General features: G+C 38.3%; 1 protein-coding gene across 2 annotated transcripts in view; it reads right to left on the reverse strand.

The window, feature by feature from the left end:
• LOC102905087 (E3 SUMO-protein ligase RanBP2) overlaps positions 1–16,730 on the reverse strand; it is a 54,130-nt gene that overhangs the window by 11,118 nt on the left and 26,282 nt on the right. Inside the window, exons 16-24 of one of the 2 annotated variants that reach the window (XM_076557227.1) lie at positions 16,103–16,282; positions 15,926–16,009; positions 13,113–13,248; positions 10,644–10,738; positions 5,033–9,809; positions 4,469–4,546; positions 2,628–2,798; positions 1,651–1,743; positions 1,185–1,363 (exon numbers count right to left, since the gene is read on the reverse strand). In XM_076557227.1, the coding sequence (XP_076413342.1) occupies positions 1,185–1,363; positions 1,651–1,743; positions 2,628–2,798; positions 4,469–4,546; positions 5,033–9,809; positions 10,644–10,738; positions 13,113–13,248; positions 15,926–16,009; positions 16,103–16,282 (5,793 nt within the window). The remainder of the gene's footprint in view (positions 1–1,184; positions 1,364–1,650; positions 1,744–2,627; positions 2,799–4,468; positions 4,547–5,032; positions 9,810–10,643; positions 10,739–13,112; positions 13,249–15,925; positions 16,010–16,102; positions 16,283–16,730) is intronic. The other variant, XM_042266065.2, reaches the window with a different exon arrangement.

A 16,730-nucleotide genomic window follows, 5' to 3' on the forward strand; every position in this document is an offset into this window, starting at 1 on the left:
TATTACCTGTGAACATTCATTTTAAAAGCAGCAACAAAATTTACACAAATAGAAACTAAATGATACAAAACTGTTCTACACCATAACCAAATGAAGTCTTTCATAGGAATGTCAGAACCACGTACAAACTGAATGAAAAGATCTGTATCACTTCAGCAAAGACAAACAGTAAGATGGCACACCGTTCATTGTTCACTTAGGGTTAAAAACTCTTACTCAGAGACTCTGGAACACTCAGCCCTAAATAGGGTGTCTCTAAAAAATTCCTTCTCTCAGGGCTCAGGGAATGCTGCAGAAGAGGAGGCAGAAAAAGCCTATGAGCCAGAGGAGTGGAGGACACCAAGAAAACAAGGCCTTCTAAAGGAACACGCTCAACCCACTTATGACCTCAGAGACTGAGACAGCATGCCCAGGGCCTGCAGGGGTCTGCACTAGGCTCTCTTGCATCTCTATTACGGCTTCCGGTTTGGTGCTTTAATGGGATTCCTGAGTTTGAACAAGTGGGTCTCTGCTGCTTGTGCCTTCTCCTGAGCTCTTTTCCTCTTGTTTGTTTTTGTCCAATTCTGATGTGTTAAGTTTTTGTTTTCTTGTATTAGATTTTATTGTATTACTATACCTTAGAAGCCTGTTTGTTTTCTAACGAGAGACAGAAAGGGAGTAGATTCAGATAGGAAATGAGTGGGGAGGAACTGGGGGGATGGGAGAAGGAGGGAAAATGGAAATCAGGATATATTATGTGAGGGAAAAAAAATTATTTTCAATCAAAGAGGAAAAAAATTGCATCAGCTATAATTTAACCGTTAAAATTTATTTATTTTTGGTTTTTTGGGACAGGGTTTCTCTGTGTAGAGCCTGTCCTAGAACTCACTCTGTAGCCCAGGCTGGCCTTGAACTCACAGAGATATGCCTGGATCTGCCTCCTGAGTGCTGGGATTAAAGGCATGAGCCATCACCACTGCCCAGCTGTTAAATTTTAAACTAATCGGTTTATATCTACAAAGAATCTTGGTGGTGTTTTAACTGTTATAGTTTAATCTGGGGTTTGATACCCTGAGTGCTCTCTCTTTATGTAACCCAACCCAGATGCTTGCCAAGGCCAATTATTATCATTCGGTAGTAAGATTTTCAAATGTACTCCATCACAGAGACAAGAGATCCGAAAGGAGACACGGAGCCAGTCTGACCTGCGCTTCATGCACTTTTTGAAGCTCTGACTGAAAGTCCTCCCCATTTCCATTGTCCTCATCTGTGTCACTGCAGACTCCACAGAAGAACGTAGGTGGGAGCTTTAAAGTATCTGCTTTTGCTCTCTCTTCAACTGTTGGTTTCTTTTCCCAAACAATCACACACTCTTTGTCATTATCTGAAAAAGCCACATAACACAAGCAAAGACACAATCAGAAATCCAACCATTCCACGACTGCCAGTCTGAGGTTTTCAATGCAATTTAAAGATCTCCATAACAAGGACTATGAATGCTCAGGAAGTCAGCCCACCGCCACCAAAATTAATGGTGTTTTTCAGCTAGTGTTATTTTTTAAAATGTTTTAAATGAACACTGATTTAACACATAGATAAAACTGGCAATTACAGATCTTATCAGACTCAGAAGTACCTTTAAAAGAGGACATCAAAATTGTATAAACATACCTGCCAGATTTTCTTCCAATGTTCTGTATTTTTCCAAGTCATCCAGATAGAGTTTTCCATTAAGCTTCTTGACAGCCATTTCAAAATCTTCATCTTCAAATGCAATTCATTATATTGAATAAGAGAACTTTAGTAGAACAAGGGTTTCCTAGCCACAAACCTAGAGATGATCTTCACTTTCTTCCTCTCTATCTCCACGAGGTACTCAGTTCTGCCCATCACAGACCTTGACCTGCTCCCGGTTAGGTTCCACTGGGCTCCCCCCCACCTTTGAACATTCTGTCACTTCAGCACAGCTCCAGTCCCCGGTCACCAGGTCCGACAAACAACATTCTACCACTGCCCAAATGACCTTACTGGGACTCTGAGGGTGTTACCTTTCTCCCTCTTTGACTTTGAATACTTCTGGAATTATGATTATTTCCAATTTCCTCAAAAAATCTGCCTGGCATACAAGAACTAACTTTTCAAAGTTAGCTTCTTTAATGAATGCCATTCTTCTGATTATTACATCCACTGAGTATTTTATATATGCAGGGTAAACACCTACCTCTAAAGATATTAGTTTAAGTTCTAAAAGTCTAGTTAGATTTTCTTTCTTTTTCTTTTTAAGATTTATTTATTATGTATACAGTGTTCTGCCTGCATGTATTCCTGCAGGCCAGAAGAGGACACCAGATCTCATTACAGATGGTTGTGAGCCACCATGTGGTTGCTGGGAATTGAACTCAGGGCCTCTGGAAGAGTAGGCAGTGCTCTTAACCCCTGAGCCACCTCTCCAGTCCTTGTTTCTTTTTTAGAAAGGAAGTGTGACCCTATACTTGCCTGAAATTCCCCATGAATACAAACTCAGCCATCCTACCTGAGCCTATCACGTGTTACAGGCACTGCCATGTCTAACAAAAAGTCAAACTTTAAATAATTAAACTATACTCCCAATTACTAATATTACCAGGAGTAATTTTCAAAAGACTTACCATCCTCCTCTTCTTCACTAACATAATCTGGCCTATTCTTATAACAAAAGAAAGTTGGAGGAAGCAGCAGTTTGTCTGCAAGGGCTTTCTGCTCAGGAGTGGGAGTGAGTTCATACACAATGAGAACATCAGTATCTGGAGTGAGATCTTCAGGTTTATTCTTCTCTTGTGCTGTAACCAAGTCAAAACAGCTGATCAGACAAGGTAACCAGACTACAAACAGAGAACAGGAACCTTATCTATAGGTTAAAACAGCAGCACACTGATAAAATAAGAACACATACTTTGGAACAAACCAAGTACTATAATGATCATGAATTAGAATTAGGAGCCTGGTTTAGTGTTCTATTAAAGACTCTTAGAAAATACAAAAATTTTTTTAAATCCTTTTACTAGTCATTGAAAATTATTAATTTCTGTAATATAAAAAGTATTGCTATAACCACACTCCATACACTAAACAGTACTTCAGCAAAGTATCCATGCATTTACACCTGAAAAAAATTATCTTCAGGATTATCTAACATAAAATTAGTGTACCCAGAGCCAACCTTCATTAGTTTCTACAAAGAAAGCAAAGAACTTTTAACTGCAAAGGATAGCAGGTGATAGCACTGTATCCATTTTTTTTTTTTTTTGCATATTTCCAAGTGTGGAACTAGATAAAATTAAATAATCAATCTATAGTCATATTTTATGTATCAAGACAATTTCTGTGGCTAAAAACACCCCTACCCACTCCCACCAAATGAAAGGACAAAAATTTAGAGAGGAAAAAAAAAGAACCCTATACAAGAAGTCTATTCTGATATATTAAAATTCTCTAGCTTGTAAGAACTGATAAACCAGTGCCTTAAAGCAGTCATGAAATATGCATGTACCAGCTATAAGAGGGAAACATTCTCTAAAGCCACCATGTCCAGTATAGGAGCCTACCCACAGGTGACTTCCTAACACTTGAAAGGTACACTAAACTAAGATGTGTTGGAAGTATGAATGTGCACACTGGATTCTAATGCCTTGTCATAAAAAAATAATGTAAAATACCTTCACTTTTTTTAAATCCTGATTAAAAGTTTATTATATATATTTTGTACATATATCGTAAATTGAGTAGATCATTAAAACTGATTTTCTTTTATGCCACCGATTTCTTTTAGTGTTTCATTTTCTATGTTGCTCACAGACAAATTTAGACACACAGATCACACTTTATTTCTACTGGATGGTATCACTATAGAGAACTGGTACCTACCCTTCTGCAAGGTCAAGATGCATTACTGGACACATTTCCCTCATTTGCTCTTAATGGGGCTTCTGTAAATTCTAAATACTAAACGTTCTAATCAAGAAGCGACACATATCTAGAAATGATGGGCACTACATAAGGAACACAAGTTCCAGAATGGAAGCTGTAAAAGTGAGGTCTACTTTCAAACAGTTTCCACCCCTAGAGAGACATGTTTTCTACAGTCCACTGCCCTCCTATCTGGATACTTGCAGACAGCAGTGGCTAAAGTCAAAGATTAGGAAACCAGGTCTCCATTAGCAGAGTTGAGAAGGATAAAGTTCAGTGAAGCAGATAGACAGACAGACAGACATTAAGCAGAGTTGAAAATGAGGCAAAGAGCTGACAAAAGCACACAGAGCGCACCCAGGTACATTTTAAAGGTAACATTAAAAGCTGTTTATTACACCACTACTCAAAGGGATGCTCTGTAAAATGGCACTCTCTAGCATGCACACTGCAGTGTTAGGTACTTCAACCCAGACGGCCACAACTACTCGGCTAAGGACTACCAGCTGCTAGTCACCTCACACCGAGACTGCTAGCTCTATACCTTTGCTCTCAGGTTGTGAGGGAGGGAGGCTGGTCCAAAAGGCCATTGGATTAGATTTAAAAAGGCTAAAATTAAACCCTAGGAAAATAAAGAATATTTCATTTTTTTAACGTCTTATGAAACAAAATGAATGACTTAATATATAAGAAGTCAGAACCCTCAATTTATACCAAGTTGGTTGTCTTACATATTCATTTATCCCCAAGGTCTTTCTTTACTAATTTAATAAGAGCTGGCAATACTAACTCATATACATGTAACATCTCAATAACACATGTTTCAAGTGATTTTAAAACGAAACACTGAAGAATCAACATTTAAAAGACTCAAGTGCATGAGTCTTTGTACTTACTATACTAGGTTCTTTGGCTCTGCTTTATGATACATGTCTTAAAATCTGTTAAGTTTGAATACTTAACAAGTAAACTTCTGTAGGGGTTAAACTTGTCTGTTCCAATACTTTTGAATGTTCACTAACTAGTGTTTCTGAGACAACTTTGACTGAAACATTAGTTTTCTAAAGAGTCAAAGACACACACTTAACTCTAAAGACGGTGTCCTTACCTTTTTCTGGTGCTTTAAATGTGTAACTAGGTGAAGACTCCTCCTGTGGACAGGCAACATTTCTGACTTTGCCATCTGAAGATTGTCTGATGTCAGTCTGTGGCTCACGCTTGTCAGGTTCCACATTTCCTTCAGATCCACTCTGAACTACTGAAGTAACTTCACTATTGCTATTTTTCAAAGGTGCATTAAAACTAAATCCAAACAAAGACCCAGTGGCTGAACTATTGCCAAATGCAAATGGCTTTGATTTTTCGCTACTAAAGATGCTTTTAACAGACTCTGAGCCAAAGACAAACTTGGGAGGAGAAACCACTGCTTTTGGTGGTGTTTCAGAAGGGCCAGATGTTTCTCCAGGTTCCGAAGTTGCATCTATTACCTCCTCTCCCTGAGTTAAATCTGTCCTTTCTTTTGTGGTTTCTTCTAAAACAGCTACAGCAATTTTACCACATGGTGACTCTCTAGGAGTGCTCGGATGAGGAACATGAGGTGTTATCAAAGAATCTTTTTCTTGAGCTGTTTTTGCTTCATCAAAAATTTTCTTAAATGAATCTGCAACATCCTGTAGTTTAAAACGAACAGCTAAAAGTTCTATTTTTCTTTCTCCATCTGCAAAATCACATGCAGTCCATACCCACACTCTTTCCGTCCCTTTCATATTTTGCAAAGTCATATCTGGAGTTATTCTGTGATTGGCACAGAGTTTTAATACTTGGTCCCTTCTCATCACTATGCGAACTTGCTTATTATCATAATTCTGTAAAATCTTTATATCACCAATGCCTCTTTCTTTCCATTGACCAACATCTTTATCATATCTATAAAGTTTTGCTCTGTGACTGAAAACAACTTGTTCATTTTCCTCACCACTGGATACTTCAACTAGATCAGGTAAGGGTACAACAGGTTCAAAGTACTGTCCATCTCTCTCTTCTTCTTGAGTAACATCAGATTCTTCATCAGTGCCAACTGAAGTTCCACTCTGGTTCAATTTGGCAGGAGACTTAGATGGACTCAAAGCAGATTTAAAACTGAAGTTAAATCCTGTAGTTGACTCACCAAAGCGGAAGAGGTTTTTCCGCACAGGGCTGCTTGCCAATGGAGAGGCATGAACTGAGCTGCTGCTGACGCTGTCATCCAAGGCATCCTCCCGTAAGTCATAGTTATCCCATTCTAAGGTAGGCCCAGTGTTTTCAGGATTCTGCTTCACTGTTGGGTCTAAAGCACTGGAAGCATCCGCACCTGAACTTGTGTTCTCTTCATCAGTAACCTTTACTTGATCGTTTGTCAAAAACGTTTTGAAATCTTTCAGTCCACTCTTCATCTCCTCAGCTCTCTGTATTAACTTAGCAGCCCTGCCAGTATCTACAAGTTTATGAGGTGTCTGAAGTGGAATGTCTAAGAGAAGTCGCTGACACTCCTCAAATTTCTGCTTGAATTCTTCAGCTAGCTCTGGTGTTTTAAACTTTGCAGCCAGCTGTTCTAGTTTGGCATCACCATCTGAAAAGTCGCTAGCTAGCCACATCCACGCTCTATCTGATCCTGAGAGCGGCTTTAGGTTCATTGTAGTGGTTATCCAATGATTGGCACAGACTTTGAGTACTTGTTCTCTCCGCATCAGCATTCTGAGTTTACCGTTGACCTCATTCTTGAGAATTTTTAAGTTCCCCAAGCCCCTTTCTTTCCACTGACTTATCTCAGCATCAAATCTAAACAACTTCACCCTCTGTGAATACAAAACTTTTTCATCTTCTTCTCCTGTTACAAGCTCTACTTTTTCAGGCATCTGCACCACTGGCTCAAAATGGATGTCATCACTGTCCTCAGTCTTATAGGCATCATCATCTTTCTCAAGATCAGAAGACGTATTTGCTTTCTCAGCCACTTTGCCACTTTGTGATGAGAATAATTTTTCTCCTGCACCTGAAAATCCCTTGAAATTCGGGTCTTTCTTGCCAAACTGAAATCCTTCCCCTGAATTTGACTTTGCAAGGTCTGCAAAGGTGAAAGTGCTGCTTGTCTGACCAAAGACCACGCCACTACCATTCTTCTGAGCACCAGCATCGTGCGCGTGGACACCAGCATCATCTTCACCAGGCTTTTCACTCTTCTTCTCTTGACTGCCCCTCTCCTGAATGCCGAATTTAAAACTATCAGCAGATACGGGAATGGAAAAACTAAATCCGTCCTTGATTGACTTAAATTCTGTATTAGAAGAACTCTGAAAGGCAAAGGAAGGTGTTTTTTCTTGATCCACATGCCCAAATTTAAATTTCTGCTCAGTAATGCCAAATTTAAAATTTTTTTCTGGAAAGTTACTTTTAAATTCTGTTCCCACTTGACTTCCTGCAGATTCATTTAACTGTGATTTTGAGCCCACTGTGAAAGTTGAAGGAGCTTCTACAGTAGACTTCTGAGTTGGCTTGGAGGCAACACAAGCCACACATTTTAGAGAAGAGCTCTCATTTTGTACAGAACAAACATTACACTCCCATTGTCCTTCCTTTTTGGCAAACAATCCTTCAAATCCACTCTTTGGAGATTTGCTTGTCTCTGAAGAGGCAGAAGCTGGCGCAGCAGTTGTAGGTTGATTTTGTTTATTTGGATTCTGACAAGCAATACATTGAGTAGCACTTGCTTCATTTCGGACTAAACACTGGCTGCAATCCCATTGCCCTTCCTTCTTGGCGAACATACCCTCAAATCCACTCCTGGGAGCCTTACTCATCTCTGAAGTACCAAACTTGAAAGAGGTGCTAGATGGACTCGGTTTAACAGGATTCTGACAAGCAACACATTTTAAAGCATTTGCTTCATTTCTCACTGAGCATGAACTACAATCCCATTGTCCTTCTTTCTTAGCAAACATGTCTTCAAAACCACCCTTTGGAGTTTTACTGGTATCTGAAGTACTGGCCTTAAAAGAGGCAGGTGATGAAACAGACGACAGAGCCTGTTTTCCTGGGTTCTGACAGGCAACACATTTTGTAGAGCTTCCTTCATTTCGGACCAGGCATATATCGCAATCCCACTGGCCTTCTTTTTTAGAAAAAACTGATCTAAAATCACTGTCAACAGACTTAGGAAGATTTCCCTGCCCAAATTTGAAAGAAGTTTGAACAAAAGAAGATCCACTTTTGTTAGCAGACTTTGTGTTCTGACATGCAATGCACCTAGATACAGTGGGTTCATTTCTTACTAAACAAACACTGCAATCCCAATGACCTTCCTTATTTGGAGTCATCAATGCAAATCCATCTTGAGCATTTTCTGGGCCAGTTTTAGGAGTAAAGCCATTTTCACTAATGAATGGTGGTCCTAAGAGCTCTTTACTGCTGGCTGGGTTTACATTTTGGCATGATACACATTTCTTAGCAGCTGCAGCATTCCTAAATGAGCAGCTGCTACAATGCCACCAAGACCCTTCCTTCTTTACAATTTGGAATTCAAAATTCAAGTTTCCCCCATCCGATTTGCAAATATCCTTGTTATCAAGAGTTGTGGGTTCTTTTACAATTCTGAGAGTATGATTTGGTGCAGTAGACACATTTGTTCCTGAGGCTTTTAAAATGTTCTGGGCCTCTTCAAATTTACACTTAAACAGTGTTGCTTCCTCCGAAGTTTTGAATCTAATGGCAAGCTGTTCTGGTTTTGGCAACTCATCTGCATAATCAAGGGCATGCCATACAAAAGATCTATCTGAGCCGGCATTTGGTGTGAGTTTCATATCTGGGCTAATGTAATGATTTGCACAGATCTTTAATACTTGCTCTCGTCTCATCAGAAGGCGAATTTTACCAGATGTTCTATGCCTGAGTATCTTTACATTGCCTATCCCACGTTCCTTCCATTCTTTGGATTCACCATCAAAACGAAACAACTTTGCACGATTGCAAAAGAATTCTTCTTCATCTTCCTCACCAGTTTTTACTTCTATCTTGTCAGGAAGAGGTACCACGGGCTCAAAGTGAGGGCCATCATCATCCTCATCCCCATGAGCACTTCCTCCATCTGTTTCATGACTCTTATTTGCCAGCTCTGAAGCAGGCGTTGCAAATATAGACTTTCCTGGACCATGAAAAGTAAACATATCATCACTTCGCCGAAAACCAGAATTCTTCTGCTGGTTTGGGCCCATGTTTTCGGTAAGTGTAATTCCAGACACATTTTTGCTTCCAAAATTGAATGTATTCCGAGACCCAACAGTCTGACCAGACATTGGTTTTGGTCCACTATAGCCATCTCCTTGCAAAGGTTTATCTGAAGTGAGAAGACCCAAAAGACTTTCACTATTACTGTAAGGTGCTGAAGGAGGCTGTGTCACAACCTGGGGTGATGAAAATGTAAAGTCACCATCATTTGATTTGAAATTTGAGTTAAATTTAAAGGGAGTTGGCTGTGTTGCATGTGCTGGTGTTGTCAAAGGTGGCCTTATAACTTCACCCGGCATGGGCTGAACAAAATTGGTTTTTCCAAATTCCATAACTTTTGATTCTGCTGACCTTGAAGCATGAGCTACAAGTGGAGGCTTTGTGAAATACCCTGGTTCTGGCAAAGGTGGATTTGTGCTTGTCTGTTGAACATTGTAATTAAAGTAATCATCACCCCTGGGTGACAGAATTCCTGTTGCAGGAGACTCAAACCGCAGGGGAGGACCATACATCTCCTGGGAGAACATACAAGCAGATGAACTTTGCACTGGTGGTGTGTGCATCTGTTGTGAATAGGCATAAATATGCTGCTGGGGTGGGAGCCTATTCATGCCATAAACTGGCCCCTAAAAGAAAAAAATCAAAATATCTTATAGATTAACCATAAAACTATAAAGAGCTACATACAAATCAACTCTCACAAGCCTCAAATTAGAGTATTTTTCAGCAGAAAGAACCAATGTACACAGAACATCAGGAGACACCAATGGTGCTACAAAGACACCTGCATGTTTACTTGGCATGTACTGATACGACAGCTCCTTGAAAATCTATACTTACAATGACTAGAAAAAATACCTTCTTCATTCACTAAACGATGCTAATTAACAGTCATGATTATGACTAACATTCACTGAGCATTTATTAATGTATCAACTGGGCACTGTTCTAAACATTTTAACTCATTTTAGGATCCTCAAAAACTGTATTAACTGTAATATTAGTCTCATTTTAAATGAGATGGCCTAAGAGGTACAGAGGTTAAAAAAAATTGCCCAAGTCGCAAAAAGCAGAAAAATAAGGGTCTAAATGCATCCCGGCTCTATGTCCTTAAAGTCTTCATTTTCCATTACTGTTGTAATATCTGGTTTGAGTCAAAGGGATGACAATACACCAGGCTAGCGAAGCAGAAATCTATTAGCTCTATTCTTACCAAAATAAAAGGATACAAGGGCTAAAACTACCAGTCCTCCTATATTTAAAATGTTCCAAATGTTTACTGTTAAAACACAAAATTTAATTTACTGTTAAAACACAAAAACAAGATAACTAAGAAATGCCTGTATTGCGAAGGTCACATAATTTCCAATACTGAACTATTACTCCTTTCAATTTCCTTAAAAGAAACCTAAACATTTAAAATGTAAATAGTTATAAATGTAAAGTTTTTCCTTTGTTACCTTTGTGGGAGTAACATTAGCTGCTGGTCTGAGGAGATACTGGGAATTATATGCTGGTGACTGACTATAATACACTGAAGGGCCAGTAGTTGCAACTAAAGAAAAAAAAAAGAAAGAAAGAAAAAGAAAAGAAAGAAAAGAAAAAGAAAACAATGTTAAAAGTCTATTCTACAGTTCAAAATACTATCTAGACAAGAATTATAAATACAAAATAGGAATCAAAGAAAGTTTTATTCTGATCTTTACATTTCTACACATTAAAGTAACCCATAAAGCAATCAATAAATGAAAAACTAAAAATAAAGTAAAAAAGCCCTATCAAATGACAAAAAGTAAAAAGAACGCTGCTCCTGTCAACAGGAACAAGGCTCCGCGGGCACCCTACAGCAGGGCACAAGCGGAGGACCAAGAGCGCTACTTGTGCCCGCACTCAGAGAGGCAGGTGGATTCTCATGAGGTTCAGTCAAAGCTCCAGAGGGAGAGGTCCTCTCTCAAAAGAAAACCAAGAAGAAAGCAAATGGTCCATCTAAGACCAGCAGGATGGAAACACACAGAAGTGATCAACATTAGAAATAGAGCAGTCACAAAGGATTTAGTAACCAAAATGCATCTGATGGCCTCAAGTTTAAAAGAATTTCAGATTTCAGAATAGAAATAACATTTGAGGTATCTGTCAGGTAAAAGATCTATTTTTATTATTATTGCTGAGCACCTGGGGGCACTGTACAATACTGGCAAGTTGCTTCCAAATTAGGGATGACAATACCAGATCTATCACAGTAACTAGCTGTATAGTAAGCAATAGTAGATAAACTAACAAATCCTTCTAAAGTCATTTCCTCATCTATAAAACTGAGATTACCAATGGTATTTATACCCTGGGACTACGACAAATTATATACAAAGTGTACTTTTGTACATAGCCAACCCACAATAAACACTACTGGCTCATTAGTGTTTTCTTACATAGTAAAAAAATGACATTCCCATACCTACCTGCACACACAAATGCTCATAGTAATTATGGGAAACAAGTATCATCTCCACATTTTAGGAGTTAAATTATATGACTAAAATGTAAAAAAGAAAAACTTAAAAAAAAAATTATGGAGCCAGCTGTAGGGGGTGCGTGCCTAACTCTTCGCACTTTGGTGGACGATGCAGGTCAATCAATCTCTTGAGTTTGAGGCCAGTCTGTTCTACACAGTGAGTTCCAAGCCATGCAGAGCTTTATAATAAAATCCTATCTCGATTGATCAATAGATTGCTCATTCAATAGATAGATAGGTAGGTACGTAGGTAGGTAGGTAGATAGGTAGATAGATAGATAGATAGATAGATAGATAGATAGATAGATAGATAGATAGATAGATAGATAGATAGATACGTAGGTAGGTAGGTAGGTAGATAGATAGATAGATAGATAGATAGATAGATAGATAGATAGATAGATAGATAGATAGATAGAATGATGTGTAGATTAGATAGATAGAATGATGGGTAGATTAGATAGATAGAATGATGGGTAGATAGACAGACAGACAGACAGACAGACAGATAGGTAGGTAGATAGAGAGGTGGATGGAATAGTAAATAAATAAATAGCAAGAGAACACAATATGGGCTTTCCTATGAATAATCATGTTTCAAAAAAGGGCCAGAGAAATGACTTGGCCATAAAAGGCTAGGCTCACAATCAAAATAAATTAACTTCCTGTCTCTCTAAACATCATCAAAATAACTCTCAAGAGGTTTAAGCTCTTATTTATTAGGCACCTCTTAGTACATAACTACATTGGTCAACATGCTTCAATTTATGAAACATTTCACAGTTTAGCTATGAGATATATATAATATATATATCATATATATATATCTTTATATCATATATATCTATATCTTTATATCATATATATATATAAAGATTTTAAAACATTCCTTGAGCTTTAATATATATGGAATTAGGTAAGACTTGTTTTGTTTCTGACTGGATTTATAAAACTTCAGTATACTAATTACAGTCTTGGCAAACATGGAAGTAGAGATACACTGGAATGTACAAAACCACAGATAAGTTAAATTCACAAGCTACATATTTAAATGTTGGGGGCAGACTGAGCTGGGGTACAACTCAGAGATAGAACATCTATCTAGCAAGCACAGGCTCCAAGTTTAAGTCTCAGTACTACAAAAAAAGGAGAAAAAAATTTTTAAAGATTTATTTATTTACTTATTATGTATACAGTGTTCTGCCTGCATGTATGCCTGCAGGCCACAAGAGGGCACCAGATCTCATTACAGATGGTTGTGAGCAACCATGTAGTTGCTGGGAATTGAACTCAGAACCTTTGGAAGAGCAGCCAGTGCTCTTAACCTCTGAGCCATCTCTCCAGCCCCCAAAAGGGGGAAATTTTAAAAAGCAGGGTAATATTTTACTAGGATCTGAGGGTTGTTCAGCCTCCAGCTTACCTGTTAGGGGAGCCCCGTGAAAAGTCTGTGAGCCCTGGTAGCCATCAGGAGCTGGGTCTTGTCCATAGTGCTCTGCAGGCCAGCGGTGAGGGGACGCAGAGTTGTTGCTATTTAGCTTCAACTCTTGCATTTCTTTCTATTTAAGAAACAAAAGAAAGGAAGGTTAAACATTTAATTATATAATGCCAGAAACAGTCTAGGTGGATGAACACTTAGCAAGTATTTTAAAGTTAAATACTTGGTGGTACCTTTTAGAATATACTTTCCAGTGGAATCTGGGTACTGAAAACATGATTCCTTAACTTGCTGAAATTTGTCTACTCTAATCATTCACTTTAACTCTAGCTCAAAGAACTAATTTCCTAAATCTCATTCCATACTTGACTTACATTAATCTTCATAAAATTTAGTCCAGCCAAAACACTTTCCTACTCAAAAAACTTAAGACCTACAGATAAACTTCCTTTTCTGATAATTACTGTCCTCAAGCCCTTTGAGCCACCTACTCAGCTTCTAAGGTCTTCACACTCTGCTCTCTCTATTCTCATCATCTGGACTAGTCAGCACTAAAGGTCACCTCTCAGTATCTAACCACATGGGAGGTTGACAATGACAAATTACTCACAGCAACTAAAATCACTGTATGCTCAAACTTTATCATGTATACATTCTTAGTCAGACCATGTCATTAGTAAACAATATGACTCATACTGCAAATAGACATAGACTAGACAGAGGCAGGAAAAGACAACTGGTATCAGATCAGAAAAAAACATAGTAGTTCACATATATAATCCCAACACAAGGGAAAGTGAGCAGAAAAACTACAAGTTGAGACCTTCCTACACTATAGCCAACGTCTCGAACACATAAACAAATAAATACAAGTGTTTCAAATATTTCCTTACCTGTTTTCAACTTAAAAATAGTCCCCACTCATCTTCCTACTTGACTCTGTCTAGATGCTGCACATCCACAAAAAACAAAAACAAAAAACTGCAGCAAACAAATGGTATCTGGCCCATACTTCTGAACTTGATCTACAATATAATCCTAACTGTTGATATTAAAAGAACTCAGAAGACGGGGCAATGACTCAGTCTGTGAAGTGCCTGATGCACAAGCGTGAAGATCTGAGTTCAGACTTCAGTGCCCACATAAAAGCCGGGCCTGCTTGTGTGAACCAGAACCTTGGCACTAGAGGGGGAACACAGGGGATTCCCCAGAGCTCACCGGCAACTGGTGACTCCACATTCAATGAGAATATACACGGGGGAAGACAGAAGACAACAGAAGTCTGCCTCCGTGGCCTCCATATGGACACACCGACACACACACACACACACACACACACACACACACACACACACTTTTTTTTTTTTTTTTTTTTGGTTTTTCGAGACAGGGTTTCTCTGTGTAGCTTTGCGCCTTTCCTGGAGCTCACTTGGTAGCCCAGGCTGGCCTCGAACTCACAGAGATCCGCCTGCCTCTGCCTCCCGAGTGCTGGGATTAAAGGCGTGCGCCACCACCGCCCGGCTCACACACACTTTTTTAAAGAACCAGAACCAGGAGATGTGATGACAACTTTGAAAATGTTTCAACAATTAATTCTCAAGCGTTACAAAACGTAAAACAGACAAAAGTAAAAAATCAGGGGCTGGAGAGATGGCTCAGTGGTTGAGACTACTGACTGTTCTTCCAGAGGTCCCAGGTTCAATCCCAGCACCTACATGGCAGCTCACAACTGTCTGTAACTCCAGTTCCAGGGTATCTAACACCCTCACACAGACATAAATGCAGGCAAAACACCAATGCACATAAATTATATATCTAAAAAAAGGTAAGAAATCAAATTGTTCAATAACATTAACTAGAGTCAGAGTTCTGTGTGGTACCCAGTCTTCCAGGCTCACCAACTAGTGCTCTACTAGATTTCCACAGAATATAATAGTGAATGACTAAAACCTGTACACTGAAAAAACTCTAATGTGTTATCATGGTTCATATAACACAAAAATAATGGTACAAATTCAAAGCTTTGGTATTTAACCAGTTATCAAAGCCAAACACTGCTGATTATACATAATATAATAATCACCACATAGGAAAATATCCTTAGTAAATAATTTAGTTCTTAACCAAAAAGTATGGGAAGAAAAAAATCTGTATTTAAAATTCTAAAATGAAGTCGCCTTAAATGCTACATTATAATTAAGCATTCATTTAAAGCATTTAGACAGAAAAACCATTAAGTTCAGACAATTTTTCAATTCTTAATAATAAACTTAACAACAGCCACACTGAAAAATGAATCAAGAGAAAAAGGTATGATGGAGCACAGTAGTACAAGTCCATTGTGGGAGATGATAGGATCATACTAAGCTTTAGATAAAAGGTTTATCTTCAAAGATTCACATCTCATATGGAAATAGATGTGTGAGTAATTTAGAAAATATGGTTAAGAGTCAAGAGATATGTAAGACACAATATATAACTGATTTCTATGGAGTATAGTAAGGGCACATTTTTATTAACTGTAAGAAAGTAAGTAAACGAAATGAAAAAAGAAAAAAGAAAAAAAATGTTAAAAAAACTGGGCATGGGCCGGACAGTGGCACATGCCTTTAATCCCAGTGCTTGGGAGGCAGAGGCAGGCAAATCTCTGAGTTCGAGACCAGCCTGGTCTACAGAGTTCCTGGACAGTAGGGATGCACAGAGAAACCCTGTCAGTGGCGGGGGGTGGGGGAAATAAAGAAATCATTAGAGAAAGAATCTCCACAAAGGAGTTTTACTTAGTCAAATTAAGTGGTTACCTTAATGGCCTCTACTTGCTGGCAAATCATCTTCAGTAAAGAATTTTGATCTTCTGCCCATCGAGGTGGGGTTTTTGGAGAATACTAAACATACAAATATACACAAAAATAATGTTCAGAGTGTTTACATTTAGAAAAGAACATCATGATACAATGATTTGTTTCTTTCCTACTTGCCTTGTAACTTTTACTTGGTGATAGAGAATATTTGGTAGGAGACGGTGTAGAATGTTTTATCTCTGAATCCGCACTTCGCAAGCAACCATTTTTATAAAGAGTACCTCCTTCACTGTAGTCTTCAAGTTCCTGCATAACTGAGTTCAGCATCTCTTTTACAGACTCAAGGGGAACAGGCAACTAAAAACGAAAGGCTTTAGTTTGCAAAAATATTCCAAATAAGACCTTAACAAATATTCTATTTCATTACACTGTTCACTTTTTCCTCACTTTATTTTTGAAGACTACATATGTACACCACAGACATTTTAACAAGCATTTTAATACATCTTAAGTTATATATACAAATGCATTGCAGAATCTAAAGTAGTTTCTATTACCTCTGTAAGTGTACTTAGGAAGCTTTTCCATATGGACAAAGTTACCAATCCTTCTAAGATATTTTGAGTAGAGTGAAATATAGATGCTGAAATGTACCATACAATATAAACCCTAATCTAAGAGCAGCAATAAAGTTAATAAACAAAATACTCAGAAGGAAAGCTAAACAAAATCAGTATGAGTGTGAACTGCTGACAGCTAGTTCACAGCAAACAAAAAATACTGATTCACTTCACCAAAATTCATT

Source organism: Peromyscus maniculatus, chromosome 21 (assembly GCF_049852395.1).
Source record: "Peromyscus maniculatus bairdii isolate BWxNUB_F1_BW_parent chromosome 21, HU_Pman_BW_mat_3.1, whole genome shotgun sequence".
NCBI lineage: Eukaryota > Metazoa > Chordata > Mammalia > Rodentia > Cricetidae > Peromyscus > Peromyscus maniculatus.